This window comes from Egretta garzetta, unplaced genomic scaffold (assembly GCF_000687185.1).
Source record: "Egretta garzetta isolate BGI_Z169 unplaced genomic scaffold, ASM68718v1 scaffold702, whole genome shotgun sequence".
NCBI classification, from domain to species: Eukaryota; Metazoa; Chordata; class Aves; order Pelecaniformes; family Ardeidae; genus Egretta; species Egretta garzetta.
This window is the reverse complement of record NW_009258908.1, coordinates 588618-611516: the sequence shown is the minus strand read 5'-3', so window position 1 is coordinate 611516 and position 22899 is coordinate 588618. Positions and strand designations below refer to the sequence as shown.

Genomic DNA, 22899 nt, shown 5'->3' with positions numbered 1-22899 from the left:
GGGGGGGGAGTTCTTTCTTCCCCCCTCTTCTCTTCCTCTTTCTTTTGCTCCAAACCTCATTTACTTCAGTGGGATCTTCTCTTTGATTAACTAGGCTCTGTATCAATGTTAAATTACTTTGGATGCTTCTGCTTGCTTCCCTTTAATCCACCCCTTCCCAGTCCTGCTCAGGTGTGTAGTCTGGACTGATAATACACATTATTGTAAGGAAAACAGGAAGACCTTAGTAATTGGTAGATTTCTATCCCTACCCAAAATATAGCCCGCATTAAGTGATTCAGTAGCTATTACCCAAATGGGTTTTGCAAAGATCAGAATGAATTCTTAAAGGGCAAAGCTGTATTTAGATCAAAACAATGACTTTCAAATAAGACCCTCAACTGTAGTCCACACAAATTCACAAATGTGAAGCATCTTACCAGACACCAGTGCCTTTGCCTTAGATGTCCCCTGGCAAGTGAAATCAGGTAGGGGAGTATACTTGCCTTCCCATCCCAAAGGTCTGGGTGACACTCACAGAAATAGTGGTTGTGAAGTCTTACCCAGCAGCAAGGAGACACATTTCAGTCTTGGTGGAGTGGAATTCAGTAAGGGCAGATCCTTCAGCGTAAACCAACTTCTTGTTCCACCAAAACCAGAAGAGCTTCACTGAGTTTATGCCATCTCATATCTTCAGCTGACCACCTGTTTCACCGTACTTAAGCATGGGTGATACCTCCCTGCAAGCAGAATCATTTATCAGTTAATGACCCCATGGTTGTACAGTGCTTGGAGATCTTCAGTTTAAATATGCTGAAAAAATGCAAATATTTCTTACTATCCCAGTCAAGCAACATGCTTTTATACTATGATAGCCTAGAGTCATACAGCATGACAGTGATCTGGGATGCCCAGTCATGTGCAGCATGTTTGCAACTCAGTGTCGCTGACATGTTCTCTTATGCCACATGCACAGTTGAAATGTATCTGCCCAGATTACCAGCCCTTCCTCAACATCTGTTTCTTTCCAAGTCGTCTTGGGCTGTTCATGTCCTCACCCTGAACCGACAAGGAACAGTGGAGCTCATGTGAGCAGAGTCCCAAAGCATCAGGGCTCCATAACTCATTGTGATGCTGCCACGATTCACTTTATGGCTCTGGAATTATTCCACTTCTGATATTTTCATCCTTGCCTATTTAGCTAGAAGGAGAGATCATTCAGAAACTAGCTTTCATGCGGCTCTGTGCTACAGCTACCAAATATTTTTCTTAATAGCAATAATAATTTATAAAAAAATTATGTCAAGGCATCATTTGTTGCTGTAAGAATATTTTCAGGGAAAGTATATTTTTAGTAAATACAGAACTAATCATACTTTGTCTTCCAAACCATGTTACTCTTATTGGGAAAGGGAAACCTATACCATCTTCTTTTGAATTCTGGATTTTAAGTTTTTCTTCAAATAGGCAAAAAAGAATAATTTATTGCTTTCATATTCCTAAATAGTGGGTAAGAATTTCCCGTCTACTGGTATAACAACACTTCCCACTTCATAATGCATTAAGGAAGGCAAATGATTCTGTGAGGACTTTTATCATCCATAGACTGAGCTGAAAAATGCAGAGCTGCTTGAAGAACTCTGCTTTGAAGTTCAGGTTGTTTGGATATCTGGCTTTGATTTGAGGGGCATGCTAATACCTGGGTTATATATTGAGTTCTTTCTAATTAGAATTGGGTACAGTGCCACCAGGAACCAATGATTCTGTTGCCCTGTGGAAAGCAATAACTTTAGCTCAGAGAGACACCTGCTAAGTAGCGTATGGGCAAGTAAAACCTAAATCAAGCCTCCACTCCAAATAAATTACAGCTCCGGAGACCTGTGAAGGGAAGTACCTGCAGCAACTCTCTCTGCTTAGACATTGCATGAAGAATCCCCTCTACCAAGGGAGCAGCATTATCAAAGGGTCTGTCACTCCAGCCCTGGATGAATGCCTCCTTTCCCCGCTCTGTCTCTGTCACTCTCATCTCGAGTGTGTCTAAACCAGCTCTCAGGACTGTACAGTGGAAATCGCTCCTAGTGACTGCCGTCCTACTCATCTTTCAGATGAGACATGAAATTGAAGCCCTGAGTACAGAAAAACATAGCATATTTCACAAGAGGGGAGGGATGTTAGTCCTGGTCTTCTGGCCATCTTCCAACATGGATAATTACATTTCTACCTAGCTAAAATTCCCTCTGCTCTACAGTTTTAATTGGACAGTAGTTTCTTTTATTCTTGTCTAAAATCCCAGGCTGGGGTCAAGCCCCCACTGGCTAATTCAGCAGCTCTATTTTCAGTAGAGCTACACAGACATTTTCAAAACAAATCTGGTTTTGTTTTCAAACTGAGGAGACATCATACCAAATGGCCTGATCTGACAGAGGCCAAAGCAAAGGACTCCTCTTTTGGCTTTCAGACCCTAACATCAAGGATCCTTGCATGGAAATACTACCCTGAATGGCTTACTGAAGGTCAGCATCCTCCCAGCTCTGCTTTGCAGATGCAAAGGGAGCACTAAGTCAAAACTTCACAAGCAGCCCTGTTCACGTGGTGGCACTTAGGAAGGTAGTCTGATTGCCCAAATGAGAGGTATCCAGCAGCACCTATTCATTTAAGCATCTTAGCTGGTGTGCATGACTGACATTTTGGAAGGTACTTAATAGGATCTGCATATTCAGATCTCCTATACTCAAGAGCTTTAGTCACTGGAATTTTAATGTAACAAGCCTTTTTTAAATATTTTTGGCCCAGAACTCTTAACTGGCTACATTTGAGCTAACCAAGATATAAAAGTCCACCTGTGTGAGAGAGACACCCTTGCAGCAAAGTACTTAAATGTATGCTTACATTGAACAAGACATTCACTAGGCTTAAAGTCAAACATCATTTAATGGCTTTGGTGTATTAGGCCCAAATTCATCAGTTTTGCAAGAAAAAGATGTTTAACCATCTGTAGAGACTGGTAAACTACTGAGTCAGAGGAGACCTATAGGGCTGACAGAAAAAGAAAATTCAGGCATATATTCTTCAAGGAAACATCTTCACAAAACTTTTCCTATGAATATTGTTCTAGGTAGAAGCAACTTTCCCTGATGCCATGCAGTATTACTTGTGTCCTGAAAAGTTTTTGCTTAATTTGTGTATATGCTCCATTTGGAAGGCCATAACTAATGGGAAACAGTCCTAAAAACGAGGGAAAAGATTTGTTTTCCTTTGCCTTTAAATGAAATATCAATGGATGGATATTTTATTATTAGTTGAATATGAAATTTCACAAGTGACCTGTCAAGCTCCCGTTTTCAAGAATGACTTTATTTCACACATCAAGACAGGCTGGGAAATTAGTTTTTCCACAGAGGACTCTGATTAGGGATTACAAAGCGAGTGTGGCGCAGAGTGATTTTTCCTCCATCTTTTCCCTCGCCCCGCCAGCCTAGAGAGCATCTGACTCTGCTGACTAAGGGGACCAATTCATTACTGTGCACGGGAAGGGGACAGGAAGCAAGATCGTCATATTAAGTAGACTTGCTGGCCCAAGAGAGAGTAAGGAAAGCATAATAATACTTAGCCCTTATATTATTCTTTTCATCAGTAGATATCAAAGCCCTTGAAAAAGGGGATTGATTTGATGGCAAAGGAGATAAATGCCAATTCCAAGTAGCCTATTGCAGAGGCACCAGCAGGAATGCTCACTTTCATGAAAGTCTCTCCAGACTGTGGATCTGCAGGATAGAGAAATAAACAGGTCCTTCCCTTGGTAAAATGCAGAATTAACACACAGATCTCAAACTACATTTCAAACATTATTGACTTACCCACTGTAACTCTCCTGGGGGCTGGCAAAATACAAGGTCCAGTCCAACAACCGGAGAGAGCAAGAGGGAGATTATGTATTACTAATAAATGACTGAGCAGACAGGACCTATTGCCTTTGTCAGCAGACAACGGCTGATTTACACCATGGTTTAACTGCTTGTGGAAGCAATAAATAGTCCAGTTGAAGGGCTCTGCAGTTTTTACCCCATGGAAAATCTGGCCCACTCTGGGGCATTTCTAATGTTATCCAGTGGATTAGTAGGAGTCGCTGTAATAGAAAGTAGTCTTGTGCTGCTGTAGATGAACAACACTGTTTGGCTCCTCTGCTAAAAATCCTGCACTGTGTGATCTGATAGAGTTTGCTGCCTGATTTCCTTTGGGCCACGTGAAAGGGCTGCACATGAGGAACCACATACAGAAAGCATCAATCCCAAGGTCAATCTTCATATTCGAGAGCAATGCAGCATCTCTACCGGCTACATATCTTTAACCGCTTACATGCACATCTCAATGCAGAGCACTGTTAAAAATCCCCTCCTTTTTCTCCTCTTTCTTTGTACTGTGTGCTTTAACTTGCTTCTATTTGCCAATGGCCTTTCTGCCCTGTGTATGTTGTAGTGATGTTCAAAGAGGCCCGAAGTCCCGCTGCGACAGGCAACCCAGAAAATCATCTCATAAGAGGCAGTCTCAGATCCCATTGGGTCAAACGGCTGCCGTGCAGTCACTACGACTCACATCAGGAGGGAAGAACACTCCAGGGGCAAGAACCTCATGTGGAGGTTACCCATGTTTTCATGATGGCATCTGCAGTAATAGCTTGATTTTCAACAGTGTGAGGCATCAGCAATTTCCTGAGGCAGTTCTCTGGCCCTAAGACTTCCAGGGCAAATAGAGACAGAAAGAAAAGGGGAAGGAAGAAGACACCAACTTATTTACACTTCTCTGTCCTGCTAAGTAGAGCTGGTCACATCTTCAAAACCCATTTGCAGAGATGAATACTCATTCACCTTACTCAGTTTCAAAATTCTCCATGCTGCATTGTGCCCACCACGCTGCAGCCCCTGCTCTGCAAATCACGACAGCAGCTCTGAACAGCCCAATCTGCTGTGGACCACTGCCTCCCTCCAATACAGCTGCAAATAAGTTTAAATTATTAGATTCAGGCTACCAAACAGTCTCTTGGATCAGGGTTAATTAAATGAGTGTTGAAATCTAATTAAGGACCGGTCCAGGTGATAATTAGCAGGAAATGTATGCATTAAAATATTCATTTGTCGATGAGCCGCAATTAAGAGTGTGATTTGGGGAAGGATCAATAACTACATCATGTGATTTAAAAAAATGAAAAGTCACCCAGCCTTGAGCAGAAATGCAAGGGAATTTTGGCTAGATTTTTTTTTCTTCTGCACCCCCCCCCCTTTCTATTTTGCTCTTACAATAACTCCTGAAGACTGTTCTCCAGCATTCACCTCTCCATCCCTTTGTTTTCCTGAAACGCTACTTTCAACCCCTTGCTCTTCACCACATTGTTTGAGTGGGTTATAGATTTATTAGAAAGAGACTAAGAAGTCAAAAAGAAAGATTATTTGCCTATGAAAATCACTTCCTCCCAGAACAGGCTGCTAACCCAGGGGTACATCGCTCATTGTGTAGCTCTACATTTTTTTATTTTAGCACGTTAATTCCTCAAGTCTTTATTCATAGCTGACGATCTGGAGAGGCTATTGAATATGCATAGCTTGGACTTACATATGTGTACGTCCATAGTTGTGCTTTACTGCACTATTCCCAATCTGTAGCAGAGCAACTCTGCTTTCACCAAGACTATTTTTTCCTGTTTACAGGTAGGTAGGGGAGTGTATAAGCCAGTTAATAACACTGCCCCTGTGCAATCCCAGGCAATCCCACCTCTGCTAGAAAAAGGAGGGCCCTGCATCAGCCCAGCTCCTCTGGCACAGAACTGGCCTTCCCCTCCTGCCACAGCCAGAGGCTGAGCTGGCAATTTCCCCGCTGACTGTATTTCCATCAGCGAATACCAGAGTGTCAAAAGGGAAGCGTACCAGGGGAGTGTGCTGATTTCAGCCGCTCTTTGTCAGTCTCCTGACAGCTCACCTGCCCATCTCCCCAGCCTCAGTGGCAGCCCAGCTCCCAAGGCAACTGCCTGCCTGCTGCCGGGGATGCTGCCGATCCCCCCTCCACGCACCCCTCTTCCCCGGGGGGGACCGCACTGTGGGGAATCCACCAGCCCACAAAGTTAGGACGTCCTTGGAGCCAGCCAAAAACATATCAGCACCTTCCTTCCTAAACAGATCTATTTCTTCCCATTACTGCCTCCTATCAGAAATTTAAGAATCACAGTTACCGGCCTTTCATCTCATTTTGGGGAGGAGAGGGATTTCTTTCATTCCCAAAAGCTCTACATTTTTCATAGACTTCTGCAGCCAGCTCTGATGATCATCTGTAGTTGTGCACTGTTGTTGACTGCAGACATAACCCAAACATTGTAAAGCTTTCCTGGAAAAGCATAACATGAAATGTGGGCTCTTCTGTGGTAGCCGCTATTTCCTACTGTTCATAGAGAGGAAACTCAGGTCCATCAGGTACTATTTTTGCTCCCCTAGTTTAAGAGTGCTGAAGACATGCTGCTTCATGATGAGACAGAGTCTGCTCAGCACTGAATCTTGTCTAGAAGGCTGGGCGCAGATTTCTTGCTGGACATGGGGGTTACAAGACAAGGCAGTGTGAAAGGGTGATCCAGTTTGGGGGACTGGCATGCAGAGAACTAACGCATTCCATCAAAATAAATCAGTTCACAAATCCTACAGAATTCATCCAGCAAAAGCTCCTACATTTGCTGCACTGAATCTAGATCTTTATCCTCCAAAGACGACAACCTGCTGGGCCAGAAAGTTTTCTATATGTTGAAAGGATAAGGCAACAACTTTTGCAGAGAGAACATTAATGACAACCTGGAAGTTTGAATTTTGGAGGAAACTGGGCTGCTGACCTCAGTCATTCACCCTCCAGGGTCCTTTCCTTCCTTCCTGATGCCCTCAGCCTCTTGCGAAGGTCCAATTCAAAAGGCCTGAGAGGTTGCATGGGAAAAATCAGCATCAGCTGGACCTCATACTAACGAATCTGTGTTAGATGTATGCACTGCATGAGCCAGTGTGCACCTGGCTGATTCCCTCATGTGTCTCCTTTTGTTTCCTGTCCTGCAGGGAGCTTCTTCAAGCCTGGTGGTGAAGTTTGCAGATACGGACAAGGAGCGTACAATGAGACGGATGCAGCAAATGGCGGGACAAATGGGCATGTTCAACCCCATGGCCATCCAGTTTGGAGCGTATGGCGCCTATGCACAGGCAGTAAGTATAGACAGTAGCTCTATGCATGTTAATGGGAAGAGGGGTAGCACCTAGAATGACACAAAACACAAGTGAGCAGAGGAACAAATTACAAGAGCAGAGGAGGAAACAGTGATTTCTCCATTAAATCAGTTACAGAATGGGAGGAAACTAAGCCAAGGGGTAGGTGAGGGCATCTCTCAGGCAAGCCTCAGAGGTGCAATACCTATTTCTAGCAGTAACCAAACCATCATCATGTGTGCACCCACGCAAGACACTTCCTATGGGTCTAAGCCACTGTTGTCAAATGCAAACACAACTAGCCTTTGAGGATTTGGATAAAACAGACCTGAATTCAGCTTATCCTAGTTCTCTGTCCCATGTCAGCACCATCTGGTGCCGAAGGTTTGTGAGGGCGTAAATACCTTTCTGGCACTCCTCTGCTACCAGGCCCTGCGGACGGAGCTGAATGGGGGAGCTGACTCCCTGCTCCATTTGGCCTGGCCCCTGCTGCACCAGGCATCATGGTGAGCACCTTCGGAGTGACCACAGGATAAAACAGCAGCTGTTGACAGAAGTGCTTTTAGATTTGTGAAAGCATGCTAGATAATACTAAAATGGACAAGCAGACTTATGCACAAATACAATCCCAGCTCCCCAAAACAGTGTGATTTAAGCACACTGGGAAAACACGTCAGCTATTTAAAGCAGTGCTGCACTGTCCAACTACAGGTGTCATACTAACAAACCAAACCTAGACCCTGGGCCCCTGAAACAATGTGACTGTGCAGGGAGCTGGGCTCCTGACAAAGCCCCAAAACAGATGCCTCTGGCAAAACTACCTCTCCTTTAGGCTACAATTAACAAGGACCTGCAAGACAAGATCAGGTTCAGGTAACTTGCTCTCTGCCAGGTATTTCAGAGGAAGGTAGAGGAGATCCCTGCAGCAGGCAGACACAGTACTGCCAGGTGACTTGGCCACCTTCTCTGGAACAGGTGAAACAGGAACATTTGCAGACAGTGACAGTGCGTCTAGGTGCTTCATCCATTTGGTGGTAAAATGTGGCCTTCTTGTACTCTGTGCTAGGTCTGTGTACAGGAGAGAAGTACCATTAATCCCCTTTTCAAGAGTAACACCTTCCTGAATGAGAGAGACCAAATGCCTTGCCTTGGGTAGCACAGGTTGGGCTCAGAAATCACGCTCCAGCATACCCCTACTCCCCCCAACACACAGACCGCTAGGCTCTGCTTTCTTCCCTGCCTGTTGCCTTCTCATGCGTAGGCACCACGGATTTCCCATCACAGCCACATGTTCCTTTTTTAACTTGATGTCCAAGAAATTTCTGTCCTCCACTGAGTGTCATGTGCCTCGTTGATCACTCGGTAAAATCCAGCCTTGCGTGAGCCATGTAGAGTCACGAGGATGTGCGGTAGAGCTTCACGGAAGTTCCCCCACTCCTCCAAGCTGCAACCCCTGGCACCAATCTGGACTTTTTTTATTCTCTCCCCACTAGACACGTTCCATTTTTCCTTCCATTTTGCCCTCTCCATTTTTATTCCCAGTCAAAGACAAGTTTTGCCTCTTCCTTTGTCCCCTGTTCCCCTCCTCACATCATAGAAGAGCTGTCCCCTCCCTGGCCCGGCTGTGTTTAACTGTCCCTCTGGCCAGGGAAGGCTGCAGTAAGAGGAAAAGCGGCAGTAAATCACAGCTGAGCCCAGGTCAGTGGCCAGAACCCTGGCAGGGGGATGCAGCGTCTGTGCCCCCTTGTACCAGAGGAATTAACAGGAGGCAGCCCATGGGCAGCTGGGGACAAACATCTGCAGAGGCTGCCAGGCAGGAGATGTGGCTCCAGTGTTACGCTGCAGGCATTGATCAGAGGGCTGCAGAGGTGGGGTATCCTTATGCTTTCGTCCAAAAACTCTTCTCTCATCATTTTTGATCTAGAGTAAGTCTTCTTATTGCCAGCCTAGGTTTATACTGATGTAAAAGATTCTGCGTCTTTACACCACAAAAATTCCCTCTGTCTATTTCTCACCAGATAATACAGGACATTATGAGTGTAGGTGCTTGAGTGAGGATTTGTTGCTGAAGGCAGAGTGAAAACAGTTCCTGGGTCTGCTCTTGCTCCACTTAAAACCAATGAATATTTTTCCTGTTGATTTCTGTGAAAGCAGAATTGGACCCATCCCCTCTTTTTTTTTGCTGGTAAATATGCTAATAAGGGGGAAAGAATAAGTTTTAGATCTTGACCCATTGGATATGACAAGCTGGTGACACCAATTACCCTGGGGACTTCAGAGCTGTCTAAATGATGGGATCACATTTCCGTGTGGCGCCTGTACACCCAGAGCGTGCTCAGATGCTGTCTCTCAATCAGCCTCCCGATCTGTGTCTCTCCCTATCTGCTTCATCTCACAGTTTCACACAAAAGGGAAGGAAGGGAGCGCTGAGGCTGTGTGACGTTCCCTCGGTCCCGATTAATCCACCTCGGACCGCTGGCTCTTAGATATCAGGGTGATTGGCACCTCGTAAATGCCAGCAGGAGATGGAGGGATCGATAGAGGGAGAGGGGAAGGGGGGCGGGGGAGAGCAGTTTTATTCAGCCCAAACTGAAGTTGAAGAGCTAAGGCAAGTCAAGAAGAGGGAAGGTGAACCAGTGAAAACAGAAAAGCAGGACGGTGGTGACAGCTGATGGCACTGCCACCAGCAACTCGTGTGACCTTGGGTGAATCCTTTGACCCCCTGGTCTCACTTCCCTGTGTACAAATAAAGCTGATGATCAAATTTATGTATTTTCCCTTCTCCCTCAGGGACACGGCACTCTCTTGTCCTGTCTCTCAATGGGTTTTCGCACAGACACATGATGGTAACACAAGCTTAAGAACTGCCTCGGTGCTTAGTAGTAAGGCCAGGACTAACATGAGACATGGGCTCTCTGATTTGTACTTGTAACCCATTCTCCCAGCTATCCTACTGCAGTCCAAGCTTGACTGATGTCTCCGTGTAAGAATTCCCAAGCAATCCCATGAGAGCTGGTTAATCAACAGTTTCTAATGGTCTGTCCCGATGGAGGAAGTTGCCAAGTCCCCTAGGCAGCAGTTTCTTGCTGAATTTCCCCCAGAGAGGCATCACGCACATTACCAGGACTGCATTAGCTCCTGCAAAAAGGTCTCCATGAATCAAGGTGGCCAGTGCAGCAGAAACCCACATGGTGCAGTTGTTTGAGGAATTAGTAGGCAGCCATGGATTTACAAACCAAGCAGAACCCCACTGGGGAGAGGCGGTGAGGGTCTCAGTCCATCAGAGTTTGACTGATAGTCATTAGTGTTGCTACCAGGACTCCTCTGCGCCCCAGCTCCTCTTTAAGATACCTCCTTTGCAGCTCAGCAAATGGCCATACCACAGGTCACTCCCTGCCACTGCCCACTGCCAAGCTGCATAACCTCAGCTTAAGCAACTTTGACCTTGATAGCAGCGATGGCCTCACATCAGCTAAACAGCTAGTCCTTGGGTGCAGCAGCCGCATGGCCTGTGCTCCAGAGGCAAAAAAAGTCAGGAAACAAAGGAGGTTCTCCTCTGTGTGTCTTTTTTGCCTCCTTTCCTTATATGCCACCTGCAAGCAGACCTGTCAAATCTTGGCACTAACTCTATGTGCTGTTTCAGTGACACAGAAAGTCACATCAGACCCACCTCACTTCTTTTGTATGGAGCTCAAGGCAAGTCAGGTTTCATGGCTCCCCAAAGCTCCCAGAGCCCCTATACTAATTTGTTTCAGGGTTTTTTGATTGTTTGGGGCTTTTTCTTTTCAGCAATGTCTTCCCATATTCACTTAGGTTCCCATTTTATGGGGTAATTATTTATGGTAGTTCACACATGTATAGGGCTCCAGCCCTTTTTGTTGTCAGGTTACTGTGGATCCACAGCCGCTGGGTATTGGTAGCTGGTTCCACAGCCTTAGTTAAGGCCAGCTTAAGGTATAGGTCTGAACTCATCCTGGAAAGGAGGAAGCTGACACTAGGCAGCACCACCTTTGATTTGCTTCCCAAACAAACCTGCAGGGACACGCTGCAGCCCACAGCAGCACAGCACACTGGCTTAGACTCTGGTAAGTGGTGGGATGGCCAAGCCCAAAGCCATGAGACGTAAAAATCAAACCAGACTATGAATGGTGGTCATATAGTCCTGGCCCAAATAAGCAACAGTGTCAAAAGTTCATGCAGGTCTTCTTTCTATGAAGAAAGTGGCAAGTAGTTAGTGGCTGTCTCATGTCACTGCTGCCCCACCATGCAGAAAAGGAAACGTGCACAGACTCAAAATGGTTGGGGAGATGGGAAAATGCAGAAGAGCAAAGCAAGAACAAAAGAAGAAGCCTTGGAAAGTGACCGATACTGTATAAATTATTTAATTTTTAAATTATTTAAAATAAGATCAAAGTCATAAATCAAGTTTGCATAAAAAATGGGGTGGGAGTGTTAGCCAGTCTCCTGGCCAAATTCCAGCCGTGGAACTGATTGCATCCTGCAGCAGGGGACAGGAATAGAGTTAGCGAGTAAAAACAGACAGATGGGGACAGGGGCAAGATAGGCAATGGTAACATTTGCTCTCCAGCCTGGAGCAAGTCCTTTCCCGCCAGTAAATCCCCGTTCCCCTCACTCTGAAAAAGTACAAACGGCTGCAGCTCCTGAACTGCAGACAATAACTGCAACAAATCTGGGACCATCCAGCACAGCATAAATCTCAGTCATCGTCAGCAGTGGTCACCTTGGGAAGTTAGGGCAGCGGTGACTACCATGCTGACCATAAAGGCCTAGGTTCGCCCCTCTGCCTCCCTGTCCCAGCTCCTGTGGAGATGAAAGGATATTTCTGCTAAATGATCTGAGGTAGCGCTGAAGGGAAGAATCACTTCTTCCAATATTTATTCAATTCATACTGTGAAATTATTTTGGAAAGATACTTAAAAAATTCAGCTAGCCCTATGAAATCAGGCAAAATATACTGAATACAGACTATCTTCTACATATAATAGTTATTATATTTAAATGACCCAAAGGGGACAGTATATTTGGTAAATACCACCTGTTATGCAAATCACTTGTGATCTGTTCCAGAAGAGGAAGCTATTTTGAAGCCGTAGTACTTTGTAGCAGGGCTAATACCATATTTCTGATTGTCAGTTCCCTGGTAATTCAGAAATAATGAACAATCAGATTTAGGCTTACTTTTTTTTTTTTGGTTAGGTTTTTGTTTTTTTCACAGTTCTCGGGAAGTTAGAATCCAAACCATCGTGTATTAGGCTTCAGAAAGACACTAAGACATGTGAATCCAGGTGTTGCACATTTATTAAGTTTTTTTTAAATCTTAATTAAATTTAAAATTTATTTTCAAAGCAGAAATTTCTGTTTCCAAGAAGACATTAAAAAATGTCTGAAGGACCTTTCTGTTTTTCTGAGAGCATCTTCTGTTTGTTTGCAGGCTTGGGAGATATTTTTGGTTTTATTTCCCAATGGTTAGTTAGGTAAAACAGACGCGAATTTATCAATTCTGTGTTTTTACCAAATATGAGTCCTCTTACTGCTTGATTGATCTTTTTGCTTACCTCTTTTATCACAGGGATACCATGAGGATTAATTAGCTAAGTGTTTGTATAGATCGTTAGAGGTGAGAAGCGTGGGATGCTGTTATTACTTTTATTATTATTACTGAATGAAGAATATGAAAAGTCAAACAAAACACCATGTGGTTCAGAGGCAAGAATAGAAAATAACACTGAAAAAAATGAGAAGGTCATCAGAACATTCAGAGTAAGCCTTCTCCAAGGGCAATGATTGTGCTATTTCAAAAAGAGCACATCAGAAATAACCCTTCTCCCTCCTCTTCCCCTTCTTCAGTTTCACATGTATTTTGTTTGGGGGCTGGGGAAGGCAGGCTGTAGCATCCTTGTCCTATTTCTAGCAGGAGTTTTTGGCCTTGAGTAAGTCACTTCATCTCTCTGTGCATCTGTTCCTCCCATAAGAAAGGGATAACATTTCCTGACATCAAGTGCAGTCACTGTCTGACAGCCACCCGATGCCAGGGACAGCCATCCCATTCCTAACCCCACCTCCGGACACATGTCCTCACCCCACACCACTAGACTGACAGGGACCACACAGGCAGCCACTTTTGGGAGGAAAACCAGCAGTAAGAGCCACATTTCTGTGCTGTGTCATTAACGCTCTGCTAGTGGCGTTCCTGAGCGGGTGCTTGGAAGCGTCAAGCTTGTGCTTGTCCTGGTGCAAAAGTAGCAACAAGACATAGAAAGGGAGATGTGCGTCAGCGAGCTCTTGCTTTGGTTCAGCTGTGCTGCAAAACAGAATCCTTTGCTGGTTTTGTCTTAATCTCCCATGCTAAGGTAGGATGGATAAACTTGTGGAGGTGCCTATCCATCCACTGATTACAGAGCTGGCTGAAGTTTAGCCACCTCAACCTGAGGTAGAAAAAAGGTGTGTGAGATGAATCCTCCCACCTCTGTCTGTTGACCAGCCATCACTACCACCCCTCCCTATGCTTTGGATGACATTCCCAGTTCTCAAGCCTGGGGATGGTGACTGCAGGATCATAGCTCTTGAGGTGCTGTCCATGGGCATGAACCAGTTTGGTAGCATCTCCTGGTCTCCTCAGAAGATAAATATTTGTGCAATAGTAAAGGCCAGGCTGGAGGAAAGAGGGAATAAATCTACAAAATCAGATGGGAAAAAGCTCTAAGTGCTGAGGCAAAGATCAAGCCAAGGAAGTAAGAGAAGCAAAAGGAAGTATGTCCTTTCAGCTGAAGAAGGAAAAAGCTCCTCTCCGTCCCCTTGAATCAGTCGGAGATAATAAGGCTGCTGCCTTTCTGATTAGTGCTCTGTGGCCCCAGCCCAGGCAGGGAAAATCTGCATTTCAAATGGCATATTTTAAAGTATGCAATACCCAGGGGCCCTGCTGCTATTGATTTGCCTCTGGTGGGGTCACTGCCTCACTTTCTACAGCTTTATTAACTGGGACCATACAGTGGGCATCTTTCAAAGTTAAAGGAGAGTGGATGGGACATTTGTCTTCAGAGAGAGTTGGGGAAGGAGTGGGGTGACTTTTATTTGAGCTCATTTGGGAATGCCCCAGAGGTTTTATTAGGGAGACTGGTGATCCTTACAGGACTTGCCCTCCTTTTTTAAATTTCCGTATAGCCACCCTTGGGGGAAGGAGGTAGGTCTATGCTGTCACCTTCTTTCAAGGTGACTGTCCTCCCACCTCCACAATGCCGCTGCACTCATCCAGGCTGTGACCATCAGCTGCTGGGCTGGGAAGGACCCCCCTCCTCTTTCTCCTTCGCTTTTACCCATCAGCACCTCTGACCAGAGAGGAAAGGGCATGGATGGGAAATGTGACAGAAGAAGGGTGGCAAGAGTGTTGCCAAGGGTTGTGGTGTCCAGATGTGGTTGAGACATGGTTGGGGTCCCCTCTTTAGCCAAGGAAGCAAAGCCAGTTAACTGGGGTTCATGGCTGTGTTCAGGTATGAGATTCTATACCGATTACAGCTTTGGAGGAGACCCCGGGTTAACCCATGGGCTGGCTCTGAAGGCTGCAGTGAGGTGTACATCCTCTGGGTCATGAGGCACAAGGCTCCAGCTCATTTCACCATGCCAGGGGGGTTTCCAGGTCTCCAGGGCATCTTGGGTATCCCCAGAGCACTGGGCATAACAGAAATGGGGTGGCTGCTCCCTGTGGGATGCCTGCTGTGGCAGAAGCAACTGAACCTAGTTTCCCAAATCACAGGTTAGGGCCTTATTCTTACTGCATAACTTTTTAACCCTAAGATAAATGTAACCTCTTTGCTCCTCAAACTCCTAATTCAGTCTCTGAGGTGGTGTGCCCAGTTTTAAGTGACTGTTTCATTGAAACCCACTGGCCTTTAGGCTGCAGACCCTGAACCTTCAGCAATAATCAGCAGATTAGGATCATCTAGTCATTCTCAATAAGGAGAGAGAAAATGCCTTCCTCTTTCTGAAGGTCTGTGATAGAAATACATGAATGACATTACACTGCAAAAAGGAGCATGCATGTAACCAAATTATGTTCTACAAACATGCATCTTCCAGTGCAAATTTATAAGCCCTCTGAATACACAAGAAGCCGCAGACACAGGTTACCTGATTTGCAAACCAGGAGGAGCACCTGCCATTGTGGAGTTAACTCTGAACAGCTTATAGACATCCATAGGCAGGAGATAAAGTTGCATAAGCCATAAATAATGTCACAAGTGATTGCCTAGCCCTGCTGAGTGTAAAAAGGAGATTGTCTTTGGAGCAGCACAATCATTTGTACTACCATTGGCAATGCAGTATCTTTTAGATAGAGCCCTGTTTCTCTTGCAGCACAGGTGAAACACAAATGAAAAAAGGATTAACACTTTTCTTTTAAATGGTTGGGAACCAAGGTCCAAAAATATCTGCCGAGGGCCAGGTAATGGGTGGGGATGATTTCATCTGACTGTGTTGGTATGTGCAGCTGAATTCATCACCTGGGGCTCCACATAGAGTCGATAGGGAGAAACAAAGTCACAATTCACCTGCCCAAAGGCAATCGGGTACAGAAGGGAGAGATGAATCTTGGCCCAGACTCCTCTGCCTGTTATCACATCAACTGTAATAGGTGTCCAGCTCAGAGGCAACCCCATCTGTATATAGTTTACTGAATCTGACAACAGGAAATGCCAAAAACACAGTGCTCTGCCTGCCCTAGAAAGTCTCTGGTACAAATACCAGGCTGTTATCTGCCACCCAGACTGACCACGGCACACACATGACCATCCATATGTCACCCCGTGTTTTGAGGTGGGTTTGCTCATGCAGCTCTGGTCAGCTTTGCAGAAACACAGAAAAAAAGTCAGCAAATGCCAGACTGGGACTGTCCCCAGCCCTTGCAACTGTGTCCATCTCAGAGCTAAACAGATCCTATAGGCACAGATCTTGGTCACCGTTTCTGCAACCGGCCAGTTATATCCTCAGCTGTCCCCACATGAAAATTCCCGGCAGAAAAAGTGAGATATTGGTCAGCACACCCGTGGCTGGAGTCAATCCAGTGTTAAAGGTGGATGGATTCCTCCTTCCTCCTTCACTTCATTGGCATACTTACCAAATCACCTGCTCAGTGCCTCCTCTGGAGAATAAACTCAAACGATGCCTAGAAACAAATGTACTCCTTAAAGGGGAATCAGCATTGTGCTGTAATAGAAAAGATTGTCTAATCACTCCATCAGTAATTACAAAGAACAAGATATCACTAATTAAAATGTGAAAGTGTCTTATGCAGGGTATAATAAAAAAGGATAATTAACAATCAAAGGGAAAGCCACCACTTTGCCACCAATCTGCATTAGGCTACAAAAAATAATAGTCCTCAACTCTAGTACAGTGCTTTTCATCTGTAGATCTGAAGACACTCCTACGCAGGGAGGCAGGTATCCTGTGTCCCATTTTATCTCTGGAGAAACCAAGGCAAGTTTACACAACCTGTGCACGGTTATGCAGCAGGTCAGTGGCTGCTTTACTTTGGTCTCTTCATGGATGGTGACAAGGAAAGTTTCACCATTTGAATGAACATGGTAATTTCGAGGATTTGTTTTAGTGTGTATGTGTAAGAACAGTTAATTTAGCCGATATTTCAATATTAAACCAAACAGCAGGGAACAGTCTGTTCCTTGCCATGACTTTAGAGGTCTGTTTAATGTTGAGAAGCGTGTCCCATGTGCTTAAACAACAGCATCAGAGGGTGATTTCCTGATGGGAGAGAGAGTGAAATCACAGAGAGCAGCAAAACAGAGGTACTCCAATTCTGGAGACAGCAAAGACATGAGTCACTTCCAAAATCACTATAGAAAAACTGTTTCCTTCTCCACTATTATCATCAAGTCACTCATTACCAGGGGCTGTGGAATGAACAGGGTGAGGTTTTGTTCCCTGCTAATCCTCCTTCCCCCACACTTTCTCTCAGCATCCACCCCCGGTCACTAGTGGGGGTTGCGTGCAGACTCAGACATACCCCATCTGGCTCTTCCTGCAGCTCCAGGAAAGGGGACAAGAGGCAGCTTCATACAGGCTTCCTTCTCCTTCACTCCAGGAGCATTTTACAGGCCCGCAGCAGCCATACTGTACACATGAACTGCAATGACTCTGTGCTAGACTCAGAGTGTAAAATAATGACAGCAAAGGCTAGTTTTAATGTAAGAAGCATTTGCAGCATGCATAACCATTCACCACCCTTCTACTCCAAAAATTTTACCCCCAAATACCTACAAATATAGCTTGGGTTTCTCTTTTTTGCCTTTTGTAGGTGCCCTAAAAGAAACAGCATTTTGATCACTCTCTGGAAAAAAAATAAAATTAAGAGAATCATCCCAGATCAAAACCACAGGGGAGGGTTTTTTCTACTACACAGTATTAATCCTGCTGCAGTAGGGGGGTCCCTTCTGTTGTACAGCTCTTCATGGAGTCTCTGCTTGGTTGTGTTGGAAATAGGTGTTGTAATCTGGTTAGAAGATTTGGTCATGGTTTTGCTCAGTGTCCACCAGAAGACTCCCAGCTGCATAAGAAAAAAATATTTTTGCCACTGGCAGATGGAAATTAAGCGATCCCCAGAGAATTAGCTCATCTTGCTGCTCTGGAGAGGGGATCCCCTCTCCCCACTGCTTTACATACACTGGTCTCCCACCAGTAGCTACCAGTGCTTTCCCAGAGCTTTGTGACAAGCAACATAAACTCTGAAACCTCTCCACTCAGGAACGTATAAAGCCTTTTCCTCTGCCCTTCTCATCAGGGAAGGGCCAGGGAGTCAGAGGGCTGAGTCCACCTCATGGGAGACCTCCACACTGGGGAACACATCATGGGGATGGCGATGGTAAAGATCCCAAGATGCAAACATACATTTTGTTTCTGGGTCCTATAGCAAGAAGGAAGGCCAAGGCTGAGGGGTACCACCAGCATGGTGAGCAGACATCTCCAAGCAGAGGGATGCCTCGCATCCTCACCGGTTCCCCGTCGTGGTGCTGGTGCTGTGGGCTGCCCTGCCGGTGACCGCATGATATTTTTTCCCTGCTCTCTTTGTTCCAGCTGATGCAGCAGCAAGCCGCGATCATGGCGTCGGTGGCGCAGGGTGGCTACCTGAACCCCATGGCAGCCTTTGCCGTGGCCCAGATGCAGCAGATGGCGGCTCTGAACATGAACGGCCTGGCGGCCGCTCCCATGACACCAACCTCAGGTAAGGGGCTGGGGGTGGTGGAGAGGGCTCAGAGGGCAGGAAAATCTGGCCACATCCTGGAAGAGACCTGGCAGGACATGTTAGCTGACAGATTCTCCCCCAGTGGTTGTTCACTGAAATGTTGGTCTTGTTGATGAAGGCCACCAGAAGTGAGGAGTGCATCTGACCGGATCCTTTTGTGGTCTTGGAGAGGGGGGAAGGGGCATAAAAAGGCTGTGACCACGTCTTCCAGGGTTGGAGCCAGCTGCAGGACAGCTTCTGTACTGTGAAATAGCTGTAAGGGCAAAGTCAAAGGGCTCACCAGCAGTGGGCTGTTGGGCTAGCTGTGGCCCGTGCCGACTGGCACTCAGTGGTGAGTGAGGAGACCAAGAGGGTTGAGACCCATCAGAGCCAGGATGCAATGAGCTTGTTGGGGAGAAGGAAGGGTGCTGGCAGAAAAGGCACTTGGAAAAGGCTCTCAGCCATGACCCTTCCCTCTCAGCCTTATCCCTTACATAATTTTCCTTTAGCTGTGAGCCCACTCCAAATGTCACAGAGCATCCCCCAGTGACATATGCTGGTTTATTGGTGATGCATCTAAATGTCCAAGGGGTCAGTGATGGTGCTGTCACAACCAAGTTGGTCCAAAGACAAGCCAAATAAGGTTTGTGGTGAGATGCAATATCATTAATAAGATGAGCTATGTCTTTGGGACACATGAGCCTTTCCCCTACTGTGAAATAGGATGGAAGGTACCCAGGGAAGACCTCTGGTGCTACCTGGAATGCAAGTGTTTGGTCAGAGGGTTTCTGGCTGCTGGAGCAGAGGCAGGTAGTGAGTGAAGGGCTGCCAGGATCTGGCTAGGATGTGAGGTGTAACAAGAAGGCCATGCTAGGAGCTGCAGGATATGATTTAGTGGGCAGAAAATCAAGCTAAGATGGAGACAGGACTGTCTTTCCTGGGACTTGGAGCACAAGGAAATCATTTGGGCGGGAACAGGTTACAGAACCAGCAGGGCTGGTAGTCATGGAGTGGCATGTCAAACCATGACAGGAAAGAAGTGAGAATTTGCCCAGCTTTGCAATATGCTGGTTTGAGGGGAGCAGAGGACTCAAGGGTACATCTTCAGAGGACCATTTCTGAGGGACAGGCTGGGACAAAAGGGTCTCTGGGGTGATGCAGGTTGCTCCTATGAGAGGGACTGGGGATGGGACTGTGTTCAGAAAGACGTGGCATACCAATGCCCTGTGTGAACCTTGAAGCATCAAGCTGGCTTGGAGGGGACCAGCTTGACAAGGGTTTGGGGTGAGACATGGGAGAAGTGAGCTATGCCTGAGCCAGCTGTGGTGCAGGCAGCGTTGAGCAGAGCAGGTTCTGATCTCCAGAGCAGAGCAGCTGGAGAGGAAAGGGACAGATTCATTGCCAAACATGAATAGGTCTGCACCAGCCCTGGAGCGGGAAAGGGCCGTCTGACAAAGCATCCAGGCAAGATGCCTTGTGGCTGAGAAATGCTGGATGGCAGGGAGATAAGCCACCACAGCAGTGCAGGCTTGGGGGCCGTTCCTAATGAACAGAGTTCTGCTAACCTGTCTGCCAAAGAAAACCTCCCTGTGTTCATACACAGCTTAGCATCTCTTTGCAATCTGTAACTGGGAACAGTGTCAGCAGCTACTGGATCAGATACCTGCCTTTTCCTTTGCCTGTATTAGAATACGAGGGTGGAAAAAAAGGGAGAGAAAGAAAGACAGATCTCATTCCACGTGAACCTATGGAGACCCAAGGAGAAGCGCATGACTGAAAAATCTTATACCACACATTTCGAAATATATGTTTACAAAACGATAAATGTATAAACAACAAGTCGATGGAGCTACTGCAAATCCAAATAGAAAAGAGGCTTAATTATATGTGCACCCTTTAAACCCGCTGCTGGAAAGATTATCATATTTGCATTAGCTAGATTTGTTTTGTGTTGGTGGGAGCAGAGAGAACGTCAAACAAAGGCTGCCTGGAATTCAAATGCTCTCACGGCCTGGAAAGCTGAATCCTAGGCGGTGGTTTGTGATGGCCCCACCACAAAAGAGCACAAGCTCTTTTGCATATAAATAAGTTTTAAGAATGAGGCAGTTTTGTGACATAGGTGTGTAAATAACAGCACAACAGCCGAATCCTGTGCCTACCATGATATCCAGGACATGAAAAATAACCCAGCCCTCCCTCCATGTAAGCTCTGCTCCTCTTCTGGTGTGTCCGGTGCCTTTTGGTGACTGGTAAATGCGTATTGTCAGAATACCAGAGAGGAAAGCTCATGGTTTTTTACATGCTTTCCAGAGCATCTATGACAGGTCATTATTGAAAATAAGATGCTCGTTTAGATGATCCCTTGATCTCTTTCATGGTGGCAAATTTTGTGCTCTCCTTATGATATATTTTCAATCATGCCTCTGCACTTTGGCATTATTGCAAATTTACCTTAAATGGGTAGCTTCCTTCATGGAAAAGCTCTGTAACTGATTGTGGAAATGTCCATTGGCAATTATTCCTTGGGTGAAATGTTTAGACTTTGAATCAACTCCTTGTATTACTACAACACTCACAAAGCTTGTGATAAGATGCACAGAAAATGTTTCACATAACGTCTGAGCAAGCAAGCCTACAACACTGGCAGTGATTTTTGAGTAGCCAGGAGATATCTGAAGCCTGACGTGAATTCTCCTGCTGGCTTTTGTTAGCATTCAGAAAGCCAAATGGAAAATGATCATTCTGCTTCATAGCAGGATTTCCAGTCATTGAAGTATATCTTTGTTCTGACTTGGAATGAAAATGAAACATTTCAAAGTTTTCTGAAAAACAGGCATTAGAAAAAGTGTTCGGAACATAAAAAAAAAAAAAAAAAAAAAAAAAAAAAAAAGAAGTGTTTTGATCTCTCCTAAGCAGAAGAAAAATTGTGCTAGAGAAAGGACACTGGTAACCCAGAAGTCCTAGAGGCTTTGGAGGTATTGGCTCAGCACAGTGCCTCTGTGCTGGTATCTTCAGGCCACCTAATCCAGCTGGTTTTCTGTGCCTCCCAGCCCTAGGAGGGTGGTTTCCCTGGGACATGGCCATGAGTTCATTCAGGCTCATGGGTTCTCATGGGACCTAGGAACTTAAAGAGATTTGGATCCAGGCAAATCTAACAGTCTAGAGAAAGGATCCATCTCACCTGGCTTTTACCGTACAAAAGCTAGACATCTAGTTGAAACCAGTCACCTGGCTTTGCTGCAGTCAATGGAGTGTAGTAGGCAGTCCCAGTGTATAATTCAGACCATTACAATTTTATGCTGTTTGCTGGCATTTTGGCGGTTCCCCATCAAGAGTCAGGTTTATCTCACACAACAATCCATAATTGCAAGACAATTAAATTGACATCCCTGAAAGTTTGGGTCAAGTTTTGTGTTTCTCCCATCATCGGTATAATCTAGGTGAAAAGTGGGTCCTGCAGTGGGTCTGCCGCTCTGCTAACTGCACAGAGGGGCTAAAAATTAAATTTCATTTGGGCTTCCTCCTTTCTTCTCTTCTCCCTCCCCTCCTCTGTGTTGTAAATCGGCACCTGGTGTAGCTGCAGCAAGAAATCTCAGACCAGGGATGAAATCCACAACTGGCATGCAACACCACCATTTGTTCTCTGCGGTGGCATTATGCCAGTTTTACTCCAACTACAGATCTGACCTCTCCAGGGGGGTTCTTTATAAGAAGAAAATTAAAGAATTGCAATGAATATGCCTAAACTTCCTCAGACATGCACAAAATATCAAGCACAAATCCCTTGCTGCAATTTTAGAAAAAATTACTTACATTGTCTATGCAAATAAAGGAGAGATCCAGAAAAGCAGCTGAAATTTTAACTAGCCTTTGTGATTTGCAAGCTGATGGCATATGCTAAGAGCATTGCCTTTGGACTTCAGTTGCCACTGCTGGCTCCCTGTACCTCCACAGAGGACATTTTTAAAGGCCAACACCGTTTAAATAAGCAAAGGGGAAGCAGCAGCTTTTCTGCTCAGGGTATAAGAAAAGAGCTGAAATATTGCCTACTTTTTGGGCTACTTAGATCAGAACATATTAAAACACCTTATACATCTGTCTTGGCTTTCTTAAAGCACCAACGCAGATTTAAGCAGTCGTTAAAGTGTGTTATTGGACTAACTCATCATGGAATGTTGCTATGGTAAAGAAAATTTCTGCAATTGGTTTAAAAAAGAGGTTACTGCAAAAATGGTACTTTCCATCAGTAGTATACCCTGACACAGAACGATATTGCTGAAGACAAGATAGTTTAACTTCCTACTCACAGATAGCAGGAGAAAAATGTGATTTCATACCTACTGAAAACTCATTTTTGGTCCCCAAAAATATCCTGAATATGTTGCAAGAAGCACAAGCTGTCCAGTCATTTTAAACATACATAGGAGCAGGCAATAAGCATAGGGA

At 45.4% G+C, this 22899-nt stretch overlaps 1 protein-coding gene across 1 annotated transcript in view; it reads left to right on the top strand.

The window, feature by feature from the left end:
* Positions 1-22899, top strand: part of CELF4 (CUGBP Elav-like family member 4) — a 283507-nt gene that overhangs the window by 218266 nt on the left and 42342 nt on the right. Inside the window, exons 6-7 of the mRNA XM_009634219.2 lie at positions 7059-7202; positions 18306-18453. Of these exons, the coding sequence (XP_009632514.2) occupies positions 7059-7202; positions 18306-18453 (292 nt within the window). The remainder of the gene's footprint in view (positions 1-7058; positions 7203-18305; positions 18454-22899) is intronic.